Below are 24,177 nucleotides of genomic sequence, written 5' to 3'. Positions count from 1 at the left end.
CTGGATGTTGGTGGGAACTGGAACATGCTGTCGTACGCGTCAATCCAGAGCATCCCAAACATGCTCAGTGGGTGACATGTCTGGTGTGTATGCAGGCCATGGAAGAACTGGGACATTTTCAGCTTCCAGGAATTGTGTACAGATCCTTGCGACATGGAGCCGTGCATTATCATGCTGAAACATGAGGTGATGGCGGCAGATGAACGGCACGACAATGGGCCTCAGGATCTCATCATGGTACTTCTGTGCATTGAAATTGGCAATGATAAAATGCAATTGTGTTGGTTGTCTGTAGCTTATGCCTGCCCATAATGTAACCCCACCGCCACCATGGGGCACTCTGTTCACAACGTTGATATCAGCAAACCGCTTGCCCAGACGACGCCATACACGTGGTCTGTGGTTGTGAGGCCGGTTGGATGTACTCCGGTTGGAGGCGGCTTAGAGAAATTAACATTAAATTATCTGGCAACAGCTCTGGTGGACATTCCTGCAGTCAGCATGCCAATTGTACACTCCCTCAGAACTTGAGACATCTGTGGCATTATTGTATGACAAGACTGCACATTTAAGAGTGGCCTTTTATTGTCCCAAGCACAAGGTACACCTGTGTAATGATCATGTTTTTTAATCAGCTTCTTGATATGTCACACCTGTCAGGTGGCAAAGGAGAAATGCTCACTAACAAGGATGTAAACACAATTTGTGAAATAATATTTTTGTGCATATGGAACATTTCTGGGATCTTTTATTTCAGCTCATGAAACATGGGACCAACACTTTACATGTTGTGTTTATATTTTTGTTCAGTGTATTTCCATTGTGGTCCTGTTTCAAACATAGCTGTGTTTACACAGCCCAATTCTGTAGTATAGTATTCTACACAGTACACTACAACATTTTAATGTAAGCACTACATGGTCAAGGATACTAGTGTATAGTATTCTACAGCACAAAATATTATAGTAAGTATTACACGATCGAGGGATATTACAGTGTGTAGTATAAAATTCTCCAGTATATTACAACATTCTATAGTAAGCACTACACGATCGAGGGATATTACAGTGTCTAGTATAGAATTCTCCAGTATTATTATTATAATAATACTATTATTATAACAATAATACTGGAGTGACACTGCAATGTAGTGCCTTAGACTGCTGTGCCACTCGGGAGGCCCCAGTATTCTCCAGTATTTCCACACAATTCTTTAGTAAGCACTAATCAATCGAGGGATACTACAGTGTATAGTATAAAATTCTATAGTATACTCCAAAAGTCTATAGTAAGCACTAAACGATTGAGGGATACTACAGTGTGGAATATAGGATTCTAAAGTATACTGGTTTACTACAGAATTCTATAGAAATCTATAGTAAGTACTATAGTATTTAATAGTAAACTGTAGTATTTTTTTATGTGGGTAGCCTGTGATCAATCTCCTAATACTCCTCCCTATAGACAGGAAATTATCTGGTCAGACAGGAAGCTATAAACTCAGTGGTATAGGAGAGTTGACGGTGAGTCTGTCTGCTGTAGTGTCACCTTGGGAGAAGTGGATCAGTGGTCTGCTCTGTGTAAACTGACGTATAATGGGGAAAACAGATTGGGATGAGCCAGTTCCGCTCCCAGGAGGAGACTCTGTAACGAGTCAGATGTATAGAAAGACAGGAACCCTGAAAATGCTTTTCTGAGGTGCTGAACGATATGGTGACCATGTGGATCAGTACAGAGCAGGGTTCCCCAACTGAATTTGGCCTGCAGGCAGTTTTATTCCGGCCGCCAAATTTTCTGAGCAACTGTATTTTTTTGTGGTAGATTTTTTGGGGGGTGCACATAAAAGACTGTAAAAACACCAGGAAATCAGGCCCAAGTGATCTTAATTTTCGAAATCTGTTGCCAAGTATTCCCACGCATAATAAAGAGACACGTGATCGTATACAAATTGTATGCAAATGTAGCCAGGTTGGAAATTATTGTTTTAGTCAAATATTATATCTGTTTAGGCTTCTTGCGGTCAATTTGCAGTCTGCAAATTATTTGTAATTATGTTCTGGCCCCCGATCATCCGCTCAAGAAAAAAATGTGGCTGCATCTAGTTGATGATCCCTGGTATATAGACAGTAGGCCTAGTACTCTAAACCTTACAGACAAACAAACGTCTATCTTCACCACAACAAACACAATTAAGGGCAATGTAATTCACTATCCCTTAACAGTGGATCATAGTTGACCTCAATACAGAGGATACGTTAAATTCAAGATTATAGTAGTGAAGATTCTTAGTTAATGCTGTGAGTTTATGAGCATCTGTTCCACTCAAAAACCCACTGCAAAGTCAGATTACCACCATGGCTGGCTACTGTACAGAGGATCACCCAGCCTCCACTTGATCTTCATACATACTGTACTTACACGTCCATACATTACTGACACCTAAGCAATCAGCACTCTAAAATTACCCTCAAGCAAAGGTCACAGGCATGATGTCACTGTCAATGGGGCCTACAGCAGCGAGGTCACACGAGAGAGAAGTCACACCTGACCTGCAGTTGTAAAATAGTGCTCCTATCTCCCTGGAGACCCAGTCAGTCAAGAGGGAGTAACTGTGGTAAAAAAGGCTACTTGAGACCCTGCCAGACCAATCAGAGGTGTAACAATGTCCTCAGGAGCCCCTTATATGATTTAAGGCCAAGTTAGACTCCAACAAGGAGCAGCATTGACCTTTTAACAACCAGACTATACTTTAATGAAGTTAGTTCACCAGCATGACAGGTTATGTGCCACACAGCCTGCTAGTGTGTAAGGAAACATGGGTGGAATGGTATCAGCTCTGATTGGGCATAGATTCAGGATGGTAGGTGTCCAGTTACATTCCAAGTGATTGTAACTTTCATAATGACTTGGTCTATATGTAATTGAAGAGTTTCTTTCCAAAAAGCTATATATCTGTTTTCAGAAATGCTGGTCAATTAGATTTTATTGTTTAAAGAAATTATGAAAGAGATTGGTGTGTTTTTTCAAATATCTAATCATGGCATGTTCAATGACAGACATTTGATTTTGTTATTTGTTTAAAATCTATCACTTGATGGTTTCATTTCAGAGAGACAAATAATCATGTTTTTTTCTCAAAATGCTTTCTATCCACCTCACTCTCAGATAAATAAGTAGTACTGCTAGATTTTACATTCAAATGTAATAAATAACTACATGTTTAATAAATACCTGTACAAATGATACATTTGTGACCTCAATATTTAAACCATGTTTAAAAAGAATGAGATCTGTATATAAAACATTTACATTTGACATTTTAGTCATTTAGCAGATGCTCTTACCCAGAGTGACTTGCAGTTAGTGCATTCATCTAAAGATAGCTACAGTAGGAGAGACAACCACATATCACAGTTAAATAAACAAGATTTGAACATTCCATTCCAGCTAAACAATGGATATATCGCCTTGGACAAAAAAAATATACATTTTCATATACATCTAACATCTATTAATAAAAAATCTGACAACAGTCATATTTTACACACACATGAAGGTACCCATAAGCAATCATTTCTGATGAAAAACACAAATGTGAAAAGTTGGTGGATATGCTATAGCATTTGTCCTCACAACCTAAACAGGAGATACTCCTGAACTCGCTTGACCACTTCTTCAGGAGAAATCAACAGTGGGTCCCTAAGAAAACAGATTTTCACGATGGAACAACATTTCAATCATCTTGTGTTTCCATGAGGAATGTAGTTGGAGGCGCAGCAGCTTGTATGTGTCAGGGGCCTGTGGATTGAAGCTAACACTGCCTGTCAAAACAAAGCCTTCGACTGTAATCCCTGCTCTTGAGGGGGAAAAGCATTACAGTAAGTGCTCAGCATGATCTATACAGTATGGCCCAATCCCAAATCAACCCCTAGACCCTAGGCCCTATGCACTTGTGGATATCGGAGAGGACTTGATGGGTCTTAGCAAATTGCTTACACCTATCAAATCCTCTCAGATATCCACAGGTGAATATGCCATAGGGTCTATGGGTTGATTTGGGAATGGGCCTACTTCTCATTGGCATTGTGCTAACAGAAGGGCACTAGAAGAGCGGCTAAGCAAGGTTGAGCTACTTTAAAGCACACAATGTGTGGAGCACAAGGCGGTGTCATTTGATCACAATGACATCTAGTGGTATTAAATGCCTATCTTATGAATACTTGTGTCAACCACAACAACTGGCTTCTATTTCTTCATTCACAACATACTATATGTGTAATAGAGTGAGTGTAAATATAGTGCACTGTATCACTGAATATCTGCGGTTTTATATAAAGAAAACACTCGGGAATCTGAGATATTTCTTCCTTTAATCATGCACATACTTTTCTATGCCAAATAAAGATTTTATTTTCCCCTCTGAGTGAGTGATTAGGGCTGTTGGCTATAAGTCGTGAGTATAGTTCGTAACCGCTTCTCTCCAAATTCCTTCAGTAGTTTGGTGTAAAAGACCCTATAGGTGTTTTCATTTTTCTCCTTTCACACTCACACACGCTAGTGAGATATCTGAATGAACAGGTGTGAGATGGATGGACATTGCTCCCACCTCGCACTGACAGACGGAAACATCAAAACAGTGGCGACCCTCTACCTGGCATGGGAGTGTGTGTGTCTCAAGGCCAGGGGAATGTGGGCTCAGCCAGTGCTGATAGGAGAGTTAAAACACACAGCTGTTGGCACTAAGAGGAGGTTGTGGAGGGCAGGCTGAACACTGGCCAACCAGGACAGCGAAACAACCTGGCAGAGGAGGTCACCGCTAACACTTACAGTAAGACAAACTGGAGGTACAGTAGACCTACCTAGTGAAAACTGTAAACCTGTTAACCCCAACAACCATCTCAGGTTTGGATTAAACCATTATAGTTCATATCCGCCTTCCATGCTTTTAGAATGAAAGTCACTGTTCACTCATACTGTGCAAACTGTACATAGCTAGCACCTGATGAAGCCCTCCCACTGACTTTATCTGCTTCGCTAAGGGTGGTTAAGGCTTTCATCAGACCGTCTGAAGGTTCATTAAAGGGAGGTCCTGGGGTTGTTATCTCTCTCCAAAAGGGAATGGAACCTGTTGCCTGAGGTTAGGCATGTTTAGGGTCAACCTCAGTCAGGTGTCAAACAAACACAACCTGGGCAAATTTCAGGTTCAAGTTTGTTGTAATGAACCCAATCAATGTACAGTACTTCATTGCCATCTCCTTCTCTCCTCTTTCTCCCTCCTTCTCTGAGGCTTCTTCCACTGTCTGATGGCGGCTCTTCTGACAGTGATGTAGCCTTCATGGCATGTCTCCTGAGTTGTCCAATAGAAGCAAAGGAGAAGGGGCTGTGAAAGGGGCTGTGGAGCAGTGAGGGTACAGTGGTCTGGGAGATGCTGTTTGATGTTTTATAGCTTATGAAACACAGCTGGGGCTCCACTCTGGCCTGTGGCCTGCAGATGACTTGGTGTGGGGAACATATACACACACTGGTGCACGCACACACTCGTGCACGCACGCAGGTTGACTGTATACAGTACACACTTGCACACACACACACGCACTCACGCAAACACACAGCTTAGCTATAGCACATCATTTATAAACCTGAGTAAATGGTCCGTGTCCAGAGGCGGCTGGTACTGCACAGTAACCCTTAGCACAAGAGAACAGTTAACACTGTGCAATGGCCCTTTATACTGCTGCTGGAGCCAAAGGAACTGCGTGGAGTTTATGGGCATAGAGGATATCCATGCGTCCATTGAGCACAGGGCCAAGGGCAAGCACTAGTCGCTGCACTGGGAAGCAACAAGTCTGCTAAAGTGAGCTGGCCCTCTGTCTTTACAGGTCCTAGCCATATGATAGGTGTCATACAGTATAAGCCGTGATGATCAGTGTCAATGGGAGTCACAGAGTTGGGTCATGGTTCCGCAAAGGCATGGTGAGGTACTGCCAGCACACACTGGTCAGATGAACTCACTCATCCCTCTGTGTGAGTAGTTTAATCAGTGAGCAGGTCTCACAGGGATGGGGCCTCTCTCTCATGCATGTTGCCTCATCACTAACTCCGTTTTTTTTTTAACCTTTATTTAACTAGGCAGGTCAGTTAAGAACAAATTCTTATTTTTAATGACGGCCTAGGAACAGTGGGTTAACTGTCTTGTTCAGGAGCAGAACGACAGATTTTTACCTTTCGGTTACTAGTCCAACGCTCTAACCACTAGGCTACCCGCCTCCCCTTATGCCTCATTGCTGAGTAATAGCAACTTCTAAAACGTTTTCTTACTTCCATTCTTTCAGTTTTGGGTCCCCAAAAAATTTACTTACATATAATAATATAGGCCATTTGGCTGGCGCTTTTATCCAAAGCGACTTACAGTCATGCGTGCATACATTCGACTTACGGGTGGTGTGGGAATTGAAGCCAATAGCCCGTCTACAGAGCCCCTCCCTTTTTCTCATCCTCTCACCTCTCTCTTTCCTGCTCCAGTAGGTTAGTGAAGTCATCACTCTTGCTCATGTAGTCAGTGTGTTTGCGTTTCTCATTGTCCAGCTCGTGCACGGTGCGCCGGTGACACTTCTCAACCAATAGAAGCTGTTCCAGCATGCGCCGGTACGTGTCCTTGTGTTTCTCCTGTAGATGGTCCAGCTGAGACACACACACAACACAGAATCTTATGAGACTGTTACTCTGAGAGACTGTTACTATTCAGTCAACTACTGCACTTAAGTCTTGTTGACCTACGCATCCTTACTGTAAAACTAAGAAATTGTTAGAATAATGCAAAAAAATATAAAATAAAGAATAATCTTCAACCAGATTTGTCTGTATGAAGAAAGAAAAAAACAATACTACAGTCAATAAATGTTATAAGCACTTCCTAAGGTTAATAAGTATCTGTCAGTAGGTGACTAACTTCAGCCATTGGCCTCTGGTAGACATTGCCATTGTGTGTCCGGATGGTGGTGAGAAGGCTGTCTCTCTGTAAGGCCTGGAGGGCTGTGGTAGGAGCTGCAGAACCATAGTGGGACTCCAGAGTCTTCCGTGTCTTCTCAGTCTTCAGCACACAGATAACATCCTCCATCGCCTGGGGGTTACACAAATAAAAACGTACAATGTTAGTACTCTGGAAAAAACATGCAATTGTTTATTAGGATCTCCTTTAGCCCACCAACGGACAACTCTTCCAAGTCCTTAATTGCATGTTTTAAAACAGCATTTAGACACGTTTTCTCTGTGTTAGTACCAACAACAGCCACTAGAGAGAGCTGTAATGTAGAGAAATTCTAAATAAATTGTAATTTTGGACTATAGTATTGTGAGGGTTTACAATAAAATCATGGTAATACGTTCCACCTAGTGGATAATACAAGTAAACAACATCCCAGCTGACAAGATTTGTGGTTCCTCCAACAGTTAACTATAAAGATATGTACAATATGAGCGTATGGTAGTTTATCAACATGAGTGAGACTCACCTGAACCTCACATTCCATGACACCTAGCAGCCTCAGAAGGTCCTCTTTAGTAAAGTTGATGATTCCCAGTCTTTGGTCACTAGTCCCTGAGCTGTCCTCAGTTGACTTCTCTATGTCAGAGACCACCAACCCCTCCACTTCCTCATTGTTTGGTTGAACTTTGACCTTTAGGCTCTTTATAGGTGCATGCAGATTTACTTCCTCTTCTTGGTTAATGTCATGCGTTGCCTGGGGAACCCTCAGTACTCCATTGGCTGGGCTTTCCACCCCACTCCTCTTGGATCTCATCCTCTACCTGTGCAGAGAAAAATAACAGAGAGGAAATCATATTTTAATCCTGTGCTCTGCTCTACCTGTGCAGCAATGAATACAAATGAAGGAAAATGTCAACTAAATAATCAATATACTTAATGTCAACAGAATCAGTGCAAACATAGAGGGAGTTAGAGAGAGAGAGAGAGAGAGAGAGAGAGAGAGAGAGAGAGAGAGAGAGAGAGAGAGAGAGAGAGAGAGAGAGAGAGAGAGAGAGAGAGAGAGGGAGGGAGATCCTGGACTACATCCTACTCCGATTGTAGACACATCACTTACAGTCAGTTTAAGGGCCTTGAAAACGAATCTTCATACCCCTCCTCCCCTTCCTCTACCTTTCTCACCCACTTCTATTCAATGACAGGAGGCACACAGGCTGAATTAGAGCTACATGAGGAAGTGTACAGTATTATCAGGTGTAATATCTCGGTTAACCCAGAGCTAAAGTCTCATGTAATTGGTCAGCTGCTCTATGAAGTTCTGCGCCCATACATGTTAAGAGAAGAGATGAAGAGATGCTACAACCAGGAGCGGAACCGGAACGAGGCACTCCACCCTCGCGCTTCGCAAGTTACGAGTAAGTCTATAGGCCGAATGCCCTCTCCCCTTCCGAAATTCTTAAGAATCTGTACACCTGCGAAATCGTGATTTATCCATATAACCAGTGACGAAAAACCCAAGCACCGGATCTACTGCTGCTCTTCAGCTATCAGTGCCGATAGTATAAAGACAGATCTATGGTATAATTTATGTTTACGTAGTCTGTATACGAGATCATCAGGTGTAAAGTCAACCATAACAGTACTCCAAGGCAGCATGTCCTTCGTCTGTCATTCCTCTAATCTATACGAGCTCAGCCAAATATTCAACATGCAAAATCACTCAACAGGGTGTGTGTGTTTCTGACGTGCCCTGTTCTTTCACAGAGGCCGTATCTCATGCTGGGTGGTGACACTTTGAATGGGAGGACACTGGAAAATATGCAACACCCCTGGGTGTTTGGCCTGTTTTGTCATGCAAATCAGAACAAAATCTGGGATCCAACTCAAAAAGAAACACAGGCCTATAAACTATGTTGGCATATGCATCATATTATGAAGTAAGACCAGTATGGGAACTTTTAGAGTTACATTGCATTCATGTTCTGTTGAGTCATCCCTGTGTCCATTGGGGTCAAGTGCACTGCACACAATGTAGGTAATCAGTGCATGTGTATGTATGCGTGTGCATGCACGTGTGTTAAAACTTCTTAAAACCTCATCGAGCTTCTCTCCTCACCCCTGAAGGAGTTGTGATTAATGGAACAACTACAGACCCTGATATTGAGAGTGTTCTTTCTGTAATCAAGTTCTGGCACAGTATGACATCAGTACTTTTAATTATTTACAGATAAGGAACAAATCCCCTGTACCTCCCAGGTGATGTCATACGACCCCTGACCCATGACTCATGCTCTGAGCCGTCCTGAGCTGAGTGAGATCACAGAACTGACACTCATTCTCGCTTCCCGCAACCGCTCCACGGCTGTCTCTGCTCTGAGATCAGTTAGAGGTTCAATTAGATGTGCGACCCGCCTCCATCTGCAGGTTAACCACCTCCCTGGGACCTTTGAAACAACGCAATCCGGCACCAGAACAGCACAACAGTGGGACTGTGAACATCAATAAAGAACAGTCTAACTCGTTGTAACCTCAATGAAAACAAGATGTTCGATAGGAAAGTTATGAGACTGGGAGCAAACCAGGACAGCACAAATGACTGTATGTACAGTACCAGTCAAAGGTTTGGACACACCTACTCATTCAAGGGTTTTTCTTTATTTTTACTATTTTCTACATTGTAGAAGAATAGTGAAGACATCAGAACTATGAAATAACACATATGGAACCACGTAGACACCAAAAATGTCACGTCTGCTCCCGCTCTTCCCTCCCCTGGCGCTTGAGGGCGCCAGGCTGCCCTGCATCACACACTCCTACCGTCCATTACACACAGCTGCTTTCCCTCGTCATGCGCATCAGCAATATTGGACTCACCTGGACTCACTCATCGCCTGTTTATTTCCTCCACTATATTTGTCAGTTTCCCTTGCTCTGTTCCCTGCTGCTGCATTCATTGTTTTTGTTTGTGTTACTCGTTTGCTGAAGCTGTTCCTGTCTCGTTCCCTTTCCGTTCTATATTAAATGTTTGACTCCCCGTACCTGCTTCGTCTCTCCAGCGTCATCCCATGTGACAAAAAAAGTGTTAAATCAAAATATATGTTATATTTGAGATTCTTCAAAGTAGCCACCCTTCGCCTTGATGACAGCTTTGCACACTCTCTGCATTCTCTCAACCAGCTTCATGAGGTAGTCACCTGGAATGCATTTCAATTAAAAGGTGTGCCTTGTTAAAAGTTAATTTGTGGAATTTCTTTCCTTCTTAACACATTGGAGCCAATCAGTTGTGACAAGGTAGGGGTGGTATATGTGTTGTATATGTGTTGTGACAAGGTAGGGGTGGTATACAGAAGATAGCCCTATTTGGTAAAAGACCAAGTCCATATCATTATCAAGGCTCAGGCTAAGACCCAGATGCAGGTGGATAGTACGAGTCTCAGAGTTTATTATAGTACAAGGTGCAGGCAAAGAGTCGTAATCCAAATCAGAGTCAGGCAGGTACAGGACGGCAGGCAGGATCAGGGTCAGGACAGGCAGAAAGGTCAGAACTGGGAAAAAGAAAAAAAAGAAAAACCCTTGAATGAGTAGGTGTGTCCAAACTTTTGACTGGTACTTGTATGTGTGAGGTACAGGGTTTTGACAGCGGTTCACTGGAGGTTTCAGTTCACTGCTCAGGGACAATGCTTATCTTCCTCTTTAGTAGTGGTCTGACTCTAAGAACGCTGATCAGAATGACTTAATGACGTCTGAAACCAATATACAATACTTTAATCTTCACAGTAATGCTCAGTAAAGCCACTCTATCCAAACACTGGGGTGAGATGCCCTGCCTTGTTGAGTCACGCAGCTTCTGACCAACACTTCTAACACACTCAAATAGTGATCAGCGTTGCCGTGCAAACATGAGTGGTAGTTGAAAATTATGTTGGCCTACAGTAGTTGGCCTACAGCGGCTCTCACCTGACCACACATGCTTATGTGGCTTTTGTCTGGTTTAAAAATAGAGTTAAGAGAGGGTGTAAGAGGTCAGAGGGGAATCAGACACAATCAATGCTGACCATATCTTGAGTGCTCATACTTCTCCCATAAATTTCAAATTTCAAAGTACATGCATACTTCCAGTTCTATAACTATGCAACAGCTTTTTAGAGTAAAGTATCACTTCTCCCTAGTCTCTCTGGCGTGCATCTTCCATTTAACTATGGATAAACACTTCAGCTCCAACTTCTGGCTCCTTTGGCTTCCACCTATGATTCCAAACTCCAAGAACAATATTATTTTTCCTCCAGCACAGTTTAATTAAACCGTTTCTTATTCCCACATTTCCGTGGGTATTGTGTAATACTGTCAGCTGGGACATGCATTACTTTGATTCAGTAGTAATGAGCTGATTGGGAGTTGAGCTGTGAAAAGCCCAACATTCACAAGGAACTGAGGTTAGATAGATAACAGACTGGACACTGTTGATTGACCAGGATCAGGATATTGATCTATTACTCCAACTTCACCAAGGCGTAATGATAACAAGACCTTCTCTATACCCTTAACTCCCTCCAACATTGTGTTTTCTATAAACATTTCTATCAGATTCTTACAGGATGACCCTAAATGTCAGCGTAATGGTTTGCAACTGCTGTGATTAAAGTAGATTCTTAGCGGGCAAATGGGGATTCTAAAGGCACCTGGCCTCGAAGCCTCACATTCCATTCCTGCATGTTGCATTCCCTCCTTCCCTGATGGGAGAGGGAGCTGATCAAATGGACAATGAGCCCTCTCTGGGCACCCCTGACCAGAATTCCCACACGTCCATGGAATCCAAGTCATCTGTAGTATGTTACTGTGTGACTGCCTGCATCAAAAACCCAAGCTCCCTCTGATGAGAAGGCCAGGGCCTAATGATCTGTGGGGCCAGTGGAGGCCTGGGACTAAAGTTAGGTTGGGTCCCCATGTCTACTCCCACATAGCCAGCCAGACCCTGGCAGTCATGACCAGCTGTCACTCAGGGTACACACATGCTCCTGGTCAATGCTGTAGAAAAATGATCCCCATCACTTTAGCCGTGTTTTATCTGCGGTGCGTGCAGCAGACTTAGGGGGAGTCCCACCACTTTAGATTGGGACACAACATACTGGTCAAATGATCATTAAAAAAGTAACAAAGTTTGGCTACAGCTCCACCACATACTGTACATACAATCCAAATTTCGACCACAACGTGTGTGAACATGCTGTGAAATAAACAAACTTAGTTGGAGAGCCTGATTGAGCCAGTGGATATGATCTCCTTCCCAGACCTCTCTAGCGTTGGTGTTGTTTGTGTGAGGCCTGTACCTCCTCTGCCAGTGCCAGCGCCAGCGCTCCTCCAGAGGTTCTTCGCAGACTGCATAGCCGAATGGTCCTTATTAGGCCTGTAATGTCAGCAATGGTAAGTAGATAGCTCCTACTCCCTGAGACACTAGTGCCAGCAGCTGCCGGAATTCCAGGGACCCTCCAAAGTCTTTGGAAAAATCAATAGTTTGATTTGGGGAGTTTGATATATCCACGCTATGAATCCAACTTGACTAAATATGGGCTGGGAACTGTGCCTCAGCACGAAGGAGTTTGGCAATGTACCACGCCTGCAGACACTTATAAAATGCAATGAGATCCCAAGGCTCTTCCATCTTAACAAGGAAAACATGACCTCGCCAGAAAATACCAGAATTTCAATGAACGGATATTTCAATCAAACTTGACTCGTGAATGTGGAAGAAATTGCCTAGAATCAAATATTAGTATTACAGTTTTTACAAGTCCCACTCCCTATTTCCCATGTAGTGGTACAAATTGGTCTGTCTCAGCTTTCTGCAGACACATTCCTTTGCAGACAAGCAATGACCTTTGAGGTCCTAACAGACGTGTTCCAGAGACAAATTTAGTTAAACTGAAGAGTGATGACGTCTGTTGTCGGTTGAGACAGCTGATCACACTTACATTATACACATTTCTCGTTGATTGATGTCATAGCATTACATTACACGTGGAAATTCTGTTTATTTCACTTGGAATTTCTTAAAAGTTCAGAGATGATGGTCCCTGCTGACATTTTGTATTTGTATTTATTAAGGATTGCCTTTAGCTGCTGCCAAGGCTACTCTTCCTGGGGTCTAAACAAGATTAACAAGAAAAATGTGTATATAATAGAGCACATGATCACCACTACTATACCACTACATATCTACAATACAACATGTATAATACCACAATACAACAATATTGCAACATTACAATGTATGTTTGTGTAGAGTGTGTGTTAGCGTGTGTGCGTATGTGTGTGTGCCTGTTTGTGTGTGTCTCTTCACAGTCCGCGTTGTTCCATAACATTTAGTTTTATATGTTTTTTAAATCTGATTTTACTGCTCGCTTGAGTTACTTGATGTGGAATAGAGTTCATTGTAGTCATCATCCCTGTCTTGTTGGCTACTTTACATACATATTGACATGGTACATCTAGTGATCTACTTCTATTTATACTCTGCATCAATATTTCTTACGCCTGACATGTCATCCTGCCAGAGCAATGTACATTTCCCTACCAGGTTTCAACTCATAGTATCCCCTTCATCATCACAGTCTTCTGATTACGTTGGTTCAATTTAGAGGTTCCACCATTAGCAAACACGGGCTCTTCAACATGAGGACCACAGTGTCTTAACAGTGCCATGTGCAGTGCCTTTGGAAAGTATACAGACCCCTTGACTTTTTCCACATTTTGTTAAGTTACAGCCTTATTCTAAAATGGATTAAAATTATTTTTTTTTGCTTCATAAATCTACACACAACACCCTATAATGATAAAGCAAAATCTGTTTAAAAAACCCTGGAAAAATCACATTCACATAAGTATTCAGGCCCTTTACTCAGTACTTTGTTGAAGCACCTTTGGCAGCGTTACAGCCTCGAGTCTTCTTGGGTATGACACTACAAGCTTGGCACACCTGTATTTGGGGAGTTTCTCCCATTCTTCTCCGCAGATCCTCTCAAGCTCTGTTAGGTTGGATGGGGAGTGTCGCTGCACAGCTATTTTCAGGTCTCTCCAGAGATGTTCAATCGGGTTCAAGTCCGGGCTCTGGCTGGGCCACTCAAGGGCATTCAGAGACTTGTCCCAAAGCCCCTTCTGCGTTGTCTTGGCTGTGTGCTTAGAGTCGTTGTCCTGTTGGAAGGTATACCTTCACCTCAAGGATCTCTCTGCACTTTGCTCCATTCATCTTTTCCTCAATCCTGACTAGTCTCCCAGTCCCTGCTGGTGAAAAACATCCCCACAGCATGATGCTGCCACCCCCATGCTTCACTGTAGGGATGGTGCCAGGTTTCTTCCAGACCTGACATTGGCATTAAGGCCAAAAAGTTCAATCTTGGTTTCATCAGACCAGAGAATCTTATTTCTTATCGTCTCAGAGTCTTTAGGTGCCTTTTGGCAAACTCCAAGTGGGCTGTCATGTGCCTTTTACTGAGGAGTGGCTTCCGTCTGGCCACTCTACCATAAAGGCCTGATAAGTGGAGTGCTGCAGAGATGGTTGTCTTTTGGAAGGTTCTCCCATCTCCACAGAGGAACTCTGAAGCTCTGTCAGAGTCAAGGCCCTTCTCCCCCGATTTCTCAGTGTGGCCGGGCAAACAGCTCTAGGAGGAGTCTTGGTTCCAAACTTCTTCCTTTGAAGAATAATGGAGGCCACTGTGTTTTTGGGGACCTTAAATGCTGCAGATATTTTTTGGTACCCTTCCCCAGATCTGTGCTTCGATAAAATCCTGTCTCGGAGCTCTACGGACAACTCCTTTGAACTCATGGCTTGGTTTTTTGCTCTGACATGCACTGTCAACTGTTGGACCTTATATATACAGGTGTGTGCCTTTCCAAATTATGTTCAATCAATTGAGTTTACCGCAGGTGGACTCCAATCAAGTTGTAGAAACATCTCAAGGACGATCCATGGAAACCGGACACACCTGAGCCCAATTTCAGGTCTCATAGCAAAAGGTCTGAATACTTATGTAAATAAGGTATTTCTGTTTTTTATTTTGAATAGATTTGCAAAAAAAAATAAAAAATGTGCACATACAAGTATCTCCATATGTTCTGAACAAGAACTGTGCTGTTGGTTAAGGGCTTGTAAGTAAGCACTTCACAGTAAGGTCTACACCTGTTGTATTCGGCACATGTGATTTGATTGATTTGAAGTTTGCATGTGCTGCATCTCACAATAGATGTGATCTTCACAACTCTACTGTGCTGGGTAGCAACCCAATTCATTTGATCTATTGAGGGAGCATCATGGAGTAGGTTTACATAATCTGTAAATGAACACCAACCAATCAAGAGCCAAATTCCTTGAGTAACGTGACGTGATTGGATATAATGTTTAAAAGGAGATTCTGAGGAGCGTGGATCATGGGTCATGTTCAGGATGTTGCATAAAGGCCATAGAGTCTGCAAATTAGACATGGGTGAAGCACACTCAGATACAGTAGACTTACACACTAAATCATGAAGTCAGTCATTTCTCTGAAGTCTAAAATTAGAATTCCACTGAACCACTTCGGAATTCCACAGGCCCAGCCAGGTGGTCTCTGCATGAAGTTCCCTACAGTTCAAATGATAACTACAGTAAGTCTCTCTTCAAGGGAATTCGAAGTCTCCATACATGAACCTTTCAAAAGTTCAGCAGCCAGTTTCTTTGCATGAGTACTATTTCTAGCTAGAAGAGACGGCGAAGGTCAGTTGGAATAGGGTCAGAACCATTTGCAATGACCCAAGATACTGACGACCTATATAGATAAATACAGTACCAGTCAAAAGTTTCGACACACCTACTCATTCAAGGGTTTTTCTTTAATTTGACTATTTTCTACTTTGTAGAATAATAGTGAAGACATTAAAACTATGAAATAACACATGGAATCATGTAGTAACCAAACAAGTGTTAAACAAATCAAAATATATTTTATATTTGAGATTCTTCAAAGTAGCTACCCTTTGCCTTGCTTTGCATACTCTTGGCACTTTTTTGGTTACTACATGATTTAATATGTGTTATTTCATAGTTTTGATGTCTTCACTATTATTCTACAATGTAGAATGTACAATTTCTTTAAAGATAAAGAAAAACCCTTGAATGAGTAGGTGTGTCCAAACTTTTGACTGGTACTGTATGTGACATACAGAAGGCTTAGGGTTCCTTTTAGATATCATATAGAAAGAGAGGACTTCTCCAGTCACAATATTAGTAGAATGTCATGTTGGTTCACAATGAGCTTTATCAAAGAGCAAAGACCACCAACTGCATGGCCATACAATTTATGCTGCTGAAGCACTGTGGTTTTTCTTCATACTTCAAAACATGGAAATGTAACCTGCATCCATTCTATGTAAAACCCAGGTCTGGGACACATTCTTTACATTCATGACTTAGGGTCTAGTGATGGGGTGATGGGGACAACATGGGTCGGGGACAGCTGTTGCTGAGTCTCCCCACCAGGTTTGAAGGCTGCACCACAGTGACCACTGGGAGAATAGTGACCAGCCCCAGCACCCTCTGTCTGGCCACAACCAGAGTCAGGGTCACTCCTCCAACTTCCCCCACTACCACAACACACTTCCTGTAGTCTGGCCCACCACCACAACACACTCCAGGCTGTATCACAACGGGCCGTGATTGGGAGTCCCATAGGGCGGCGCACAGATGGCCCTGCGTCGACCGGGTTAGGGTTTAGCTGTGGTAGGCCGTCATTGTAAATAAGAATTTGTTCTTAAAGGATCCGACCCTTTTTTTCAATTTCATCTAAAATGACACCCAAATCTAACTGCCTGTAGCTCAGGACCTGAAGCAAAGATATGCATATTCTTGAAACCATTTGAAAATAAACACTTTGAAGTTTGTGGAAATGTGACATTAATGTAGGAGAATATAACACATTAGATCTGCGTTTTTTTGTATTTTTTTGAAATGCAAGAGAAAGGCCATAATGTATTATTTGAGCCTAGGTGAAATTTAGACTTTGGCCACCAGATGACATCAGTGTATGTGAATCATTTTTGACAGATCCAATGAACCATTGCATTTCTGTTCAAAATGTTGTATCAACACTGGCCAAATGTGCCTAATTGGTTTATTAATACATTTTCAAGTTCATAACTGTGCACTCTCCTCAAACAATAGCATGGCATTCTTTCACTGTAATAGCTACTGTACATTGGACAGTTCAGTTAGATTAATACAAATGTAAGCTTTCTGCCAATATCAGATATGTCTATGTCCTGGGAAAATGTCTTGTTACTTACAACCTCATGTTAATCACATTATCCTACGTTAGCTCAACAGTCCTGTGGGGGACCCACTGATCCTGTAGAGGTTATCTGACTTGCCTAGTTAAATAATAGTTAAATAAATAAAAAATAAAATATTGGCAGTCTGGCCCACTCCCACAACCCACTATAGGCAGTCTGGCCCAGTGGCGGTCAGTGCAGTTTAAGATGAGGGAGGACCATTTTTGTTTTTTATGAGCATGGCCTTATTTCCTTTACAGCATATTGGATGACTTTCATTCATATTCCATTCACCCAGTTCAATGTAACAGTGATAAGTTTAGGGTACTACATGATTCTCAAATTTTCCCTATACCCATCATGAGGTTGCTACAACCTTGCCTATAAATGAACATTTACAACGTAGGTGCGCACAGGTCGAGAGACAAATTTGAGGTGACATTAGTCCAACAGTTACAAACAAGAATTTCTATTGGACAAATTCAGGTATGTTTATCCCTGTTACGTTCTGTTTGCTTCTGTTTAACAAATGTTTCTCAACAGAATCGGCTAAATGAATACACCCTGATCACACGTGAACAGAGTTCACTTTCATAACAGCCACAATGTATTCCTTTTCTTCCCTTCGCTTGTGGACTTTAATGCACAACAAATTAGCTGTATGTGACCAAGCGAAAAAGCCTTTCCAAGCCAAACCTCTACAAACAGCCTACATCGTTGTCACCATATTAGCTAAAGTAACGTCATAGTCAGCAAAGCTAATAGAACTAACGCGTTAGTAAACCCGCTACAATCATGCAGTAACGTTAGTGTACTGTCAGTAAGCATCCCTCTGTTGGAGCAGAGTGTTTCAGTAAGCTAAACTAGCTAGCTGCATTTGCTAGCTAAGTAAGTGAAACTGAAAGTAAAAAAAAATACAAACTCTCTATTTCTCTCTTGCTTCTCCTTCATTTTGGAAGAAATTCATTTGTTCAAAACTGTTCAATTATTGTCTATCTCTCTCTTTGAGTCAACTACTCACCACATTTTATAAACTGCAGTGCTAGCTAGCTGTAGCTTATGCTTTCAGTAATTCTCTGATCCTTTGATTGGGTGGACAACATGTCAGTTTATGCTGCAAGAGCTCTGATAGGCTGGAGGACGTCCTCCGGAAGTTGTCATAATTACTGTTTAAGTCTATGGATGGGTAGTGAGAACCGTGAGCCTTCTGGGTTTTGTATTGAAGTCAATGTACCCAGAGGAGGACAGAAGCTAGCTGTTGTCATGATTTCTGCCGAAGTCAATGCCCCTCCTTGCTCGGGTGGTGCTCGGCGGTCGACGTCACCTGTCTTCTAGCCATCATCGATCAGTTTTTCATTTTCCATTGGTTTTGTCTTGTCTTCCTACACACCTGTTTCCAATCCAATTAATCATGTTGTGTATTTAACGCACTGTTTCCCCTCATGTACTTGTCGGTGATTGTTTTGATGTTATGTTACGTGGGTTTGTGTATCGGGGTGCGACGGGTAATTTTACCCATTTATTTTGCTAATTGGTTTTGGAGTTGGTTTTGTTATTAAATACTCCATATTAACTAACTTGGTTTCTCCTGCGCCTGACTTCCCTGCCACCTACATACAAGAACATGACAGCTGTCCTCCGGTTACACCATGGTGCTACCCTACATAGTGCTGTTGAGGCTACTGTAGACCTTCTTTGCAAAATAGTGTTTTAATCAAATATTTGGTGACGTGATTATATTTAGTATAGTGTAATCTAAAAATTATAACTTTTTAAATGTTTTAAAATTGTCATTTTTATGAAATTCACTGAGGAGGATGGTCCTCCTCTTCTTCCTCTGGCCCAAACCCACAACACACTATAAGCAGAAACATGCCTTCTCAATGTCACAGGAGTGATGAGTTGGACCATTGAGTTGGCTACGTGAAGCAGACCTCTGTTGCCATTCATATGGTGAAAAAAATACATTTCAATATACACTGGACAAAAATATTAATGCAACATGTAAAGTGTTGGTCTGATGTTTCATGAGTTTAAATAAAATATCCCAGAAATGTTCTGTATGCACAAAAAGCTTACTTCTGTCAAATGTTGTGCAAAATGTGTTTACATCCTTGTTAGTGAGCATTTCTCCTTTGCCAAGATAATCTATCCACCTGACAGGTGTGGAATATCAAGAAGATGATTAAACAGGATGATCATTACAAAGGTGCACCTTGTGCTGGGGACAATAAAAAAATCACAACAATGCCACATATGTCTCAAGTTTTGACAGAGTGTGCAATTGGCATGCTGATTGCAGGAATATCCACCAGAGCTTTTGCCATAGAATGTAATGTTAATTTCTCTACCATAAGCCGCCGCCAACGTTGTTTTAGAGAATATGGCAGTACGTCCAATTGGCCTCACATCTGCAGACCCCATATAACCACGCCAGCCCAGGTCTTCCACATCCGGCTTAATCACCTGCGGGAACACCTGAAACAAGCCACCCGGACAGCTGATGAAACTGTGGGTTTGCACAACCAAAAACTGTCTGCAGAAACTGTCAGAAACCATCTCAGGGAAGTACATCTGCGTGCTAGTCTTACACACCAGGGTCTTGACCTGACTGCAGTTCGGTGTCGTAACTGACTTCAGTGGTCAAACGTTCACCTTCGATGGCCACTAGCACGCTGGAGCAGTGTGCTCTTCACGGATGAATCCCAGTTTCAACTGTACTGGGCAGATGGCAGACAGCGTGTATGGCGTCGTGTGGGCGAACGGTTTGCTGATGTCAACGTTGTGAACAGAGTGCCACCATGGTGACGATGGTGTTATGGTATGGGCAGGTATAAACTATGGGCAATGAACACAATTGCATTTTATCGATGGCAATTTGAATCCGCAGAGATACCATGACGAGATCCTGAGGCCTATTGTCGTGCCATTCATCCGCTGCCATCACCTCGTGTTTCAGCATGATAATGCACAGCCCCATATCGCAAGGATCTGTACACAATTCCTGGAAGCTGAAAATGTTCAGTTCTTCCATGGCCTGCATACTCACCAGACATGTCACCCATGTTTGGGATGCTCTGGATCGACATGTACGACAGCATGTTCCAGTTCCCGCCAATATCCAGAAACTTCGCATAGCCATTGAAGAGGAGTGGGACAACATTCCACAGTTCACAATCAACAGCCTGATCAACTCTACGCGTAGGAGATGTGTCACGCTGCATGAGGCAAATGGTGGTCACACCAGATACTGACTGGTTTTCTGATACACAGATGCATATCTCTTTTCCCAGTCATGTGAAATCAATAGATTAGGGCCTAATGAATTAATTACAATTTACTGATTTCCTTATATGAACTTTAACTCAGTAAAACCTTGAAATTGTTGCATGTTGCATTTATATATTTTTTCAATATCAATGGCAACAGTTTTATTTCAAATACATGTAGATACTGTACATTTGCATCTTTGCTAAAATGCATGTAAAGCCTTAAAATGCATTCCAGAGGTGTGTTGGATTTTTTTTTTAGGAATAGTTTCAACATATTAAAACGAGAGTTCAGTTCACATAACAGGGTTGACTTGTAAATTAATCACTAATCACCTGAATTTTTGGGGATGAGTGGGTTAAAATCTTCCTAGAAGTCACAGAGGGTATATAGCATTTTGGAACAAAACTCGTCAAATATGACTGTGAGATAGATTGGAATAGTGCAGGAGATTGTGTGTGTGCTCTATTCATTCTATTTCTATCTTCAACATGCAGTTCCAGATACAGCCCTGCCATTGGTTGAAAGCGGCCCATCTAATAGTTTCAGAAAGGTATCCACTTCCTGAGATCTGTATTCAAAAATTGTTTTTAAGTAGTTGCTTTCTCAGATCTGCATTAAAATAGTTTCGAAAAGTAGTCACTTTCTGAGATCTGTATTCAAATAGTTTTAAAAAGTAGTACTTTTTGGGATCTGTATTCAAATAGTTGTAGTCACCTCCAAAGTAACTATTTATTCCCCTGGAATAGTTACTTTCCCCAAAGCGTAGTTAAAACTGTAGTTATCCCAGGTCTGGTGCTGATGGCAGTGCACTGGACAGTGGACACATGCCCAGGGGATATAATCACCCCTTATGCACTCTCTATAACTAGAATATTGGATATGTTCTATCCAACAATCTAGACATTCCAAAGCCTAGTGCATGATGTACCCTGCAGTAACAGTACTGGATGTACATTCACTATTGTGCTGTGTTGTCTTCCACTGCTGATAGAGCTACATTACCTCACAGCTTAGCCATGTCCTTGTCATCTCAATGATCAGAAGGAAGTGATGCAATATCATAATTATTTAGTGACGTGAGATGCTCTGTGACAACGGCAAACTCAGTGGAAAGGGAAGCAGTTTGAGTAAGCTAGTGCCCTCTCTGCACCTGTGGCACTTGTATGATTTAGCTTGGTCTGTCTGACTTAATATCTCTTCAGACATTGTAAAACACAGGACCAGTTTTAATACTGTGTGTCACGGTTGTCGTAGGGTAAAGTGGACCAAGACGCAGCGGGGAAATGTGCACTCATCTTCTTTTATTTAAACGGACAAAGACGGTAAACCAAAATAAATACGTACACAAAAAAAAAAACACAACGACAAATAACAGGCCGGTAAGGCACAGAGCTATACACAGCACAATCTCCCACAAAACACTAAAACAAACACATACCTATATATAGGACTCTCAGAGGCAACTAGAAAACACCTGCCTCCAATTGAGAGTCCAATCCCCAATAAACTAAACATAGAAATATTAAGAACTAGACTAAACATAGAAATACATTAACATAGACCAGTGCCCAAAACCCAGAATAATAAATCAAATACACCACTAAACACACAACCACCCCGCACCACATAAAACAAATACCCTCTGCCACGTCCTGACCAAACTACAATAACAAAATAACCCCTAAACTGGTCAGGACGTGACACTGTGTCTGAATCTCACAGGTATGTGAATGAACTGTGGTGACCCCTGGAAGCAAAACGCTCACATGTGTAAAGTAAACTACTGACACAAACATTTGGAAAGGATCTCCTTATCCCTGACCTGGACAAAGTGCCAAAAATGTTCATGGCGGATATCTCGCTCTCCCCTCCTCCATGTATCTACCATGATATCATTAAGTGCTGGAGGACCACATCAGCTCGAGTGGGAAAAGCACAAGTATCTCTACTATCTCTCCCAGAGCTGGTCTGGATTAGGAGCATGACAGAGACAGATAGGTGCTGAGGAGATGAATGACAGTTAACCTAAAGTATGCCTGTACTGCACTCCCTTTAACCCTTTAAAAGAGAGATATGTTGCAGATTTCGTTTTGGCCCAGCTAGACAGTGTGATGTATGCCTTAACAAATGGATTACAGTTCATGAGAACCAAATGTACATGACTGTTCTGTGATTTATGGCATGGTGATAAATGAAATAATTGAACACCATTCAAATTAATTAATAACCAGGTAGAAAGTTGAGACCCTCTAGACAAGGTTCAGGGAAGAGATCTATTCCAAATGTAAACAGAGGAATCTGGATTAGCTGTTCCTTATCTACCAGCCTAAATATCTCAGGAGAACATAATTTGTCTGGATTACGTTGTCAGCTTGAAGTCCTCAGAAAGTTATTCTCACTAGTTAAATGCTAGAAGGGTTTCTCACACTGCTTTTACATAACAATGACAGAGGAATAAGTAGTGATTTATAGGAAATGCTAGAATAATGACTCTCTTTCCGGTGTGTGCTGTCACAGTGCCGTGTCTAGCTTCTTGCTAATGACCATTCTACCTCCTGAGAACAGTCAAAATACCTTTACTCTCTTAAAAAACATGTCATCAACTCAATGTGTTTTAATTCATGTGGACACCATGGATTTTAACCCACTCATCCTGCACAAAGCACGCAGCCATTTCCATTGAAATAGATGGTATTCCGACACACATTACTCCCTAACCTACAGTATATCAGTGGAGAACAGCACTGGCAAAGTCCAGCAACAGTAATAGTCTTCTCTGCATTTCAAACTCATAATACTAGAGCATTTCAGCTGATAAGCTTAGCTCCTGCCACGGCACGGGCAAATGGTTTAACTGTTTAGAGAGGAGAGACGCATGCTTTCACAACTTAATGCGCACTATGTAGAAGACAGTTACCTGTACTTTCTTGCCTGTTCTTTCTGGTCCCCAGGGTTAGGTTTGGAGTGGTGCTGAAGGTAATCCTACAGGAGACTCAGTCTGTCCTTCCGTATATGAATGTCCTCTGACGACCTCTTCTTATTCCTCTTCTCACTACTACTACTCATGCTCATCTGCCTTGTTACAGAGTGAATACCATCACAACGGACCAGCTCTGCTCTCTCATTTCTCCTCCTCTAGGATTCCAGGTCAAGAATAAAATGCTACAGCAAAGAGATCTGGGTCTCTCTCTCTCGCTCTACTCGCTTATCCACTCTCCCTACTCCCCTCTCTCATACACACATTCTCTTTACACTCTCCTCTCTCTCTCTCTCTCTCTCTCTCTCTCCCCTTTCTCTTTCTCTGTAAGTCAGCCAAGGAAATACACTCTTTGAGGAGTCAGTGAGGGAGTGCTTGTGACAGAGAGAGAATGGAAGGGAGTAAGGGTGAGGAAGTCTGTGTTTGAAAGGAGCCATTGCTCAGCAGGGAGAGAGAGGTGCAGCAGTATGATGTCCTTTGTCACATGTCCAGGTCTTTTCATTTACTCTTCCTTTGTCCCCAGTCTTTCGGTGTGTAGACGGAGGCTAAAGCATGGGTGTATATTTAACTACTCTGCAGCAGTCACTAGGAGTTGTTAGCAGTTGAAGGCGTTTGTTTGGAGGCTCGCTGCCTGGCTAGCTGGCTCCCT

General features: G+C 42.2%; 1 protein-coding gene across 1 annotated transcript in view; it reads right to left on the bottom strand.

Moving 5' to 3' along the window:
* Window positions 1-23,792, bottom strand: part of LOC106610770 (filamin-A-interacting protein 1) — a 33,695-nt gene extending 9,903 nt beyond the window's left edge. The window contains exons 1-4 of the mRNA XM_014210326.2: window positions 23,469-23,792; window positions 7,512-7,806; window positions 6,950-7,120; window positions 6,503-6,681 (exon numbers count right to left, since the gene is read on the bottom strand). Of these exons, the coding sequence (XP_014065801.1) occupies window positions 6,503-6,681; window positions 6,950-7,120; window positions 7,512-7,799 (638 nt within the window). The 5' untranslated portion in view covers window positions 7,800-7,806; window positions 23,469-23,792. The remainder of the gene's footprint in view (window positions 1-6,502; window positions 6,682-6,949; window positions 7,121-7,511; window positions 7,807-23,468) is intronic.
* Between the last annotated feature and the right edge of the window lie 385 nt (window positions 23,793-24,177).

The sequence above is a fragment of the Salmo salar genome, chromosome ssa09, assembly GCF_905237065.1.
Source record: "Salmo salar chromosome ssa09, Ssal_v3.1, whole genome shotgun sequence".
NCBI classification, from domain to species: domain Eukaryota; kingdom Metazoa; phylum Chordata; class Actinopteri; order Salmoniformes; family Salmonidae; genus Salmo; species Salmo salar.
Note: the sequence above shows the minus strand (reverse complement) of the source record. Positions and strands in the feature narration are given on the sequence as shown.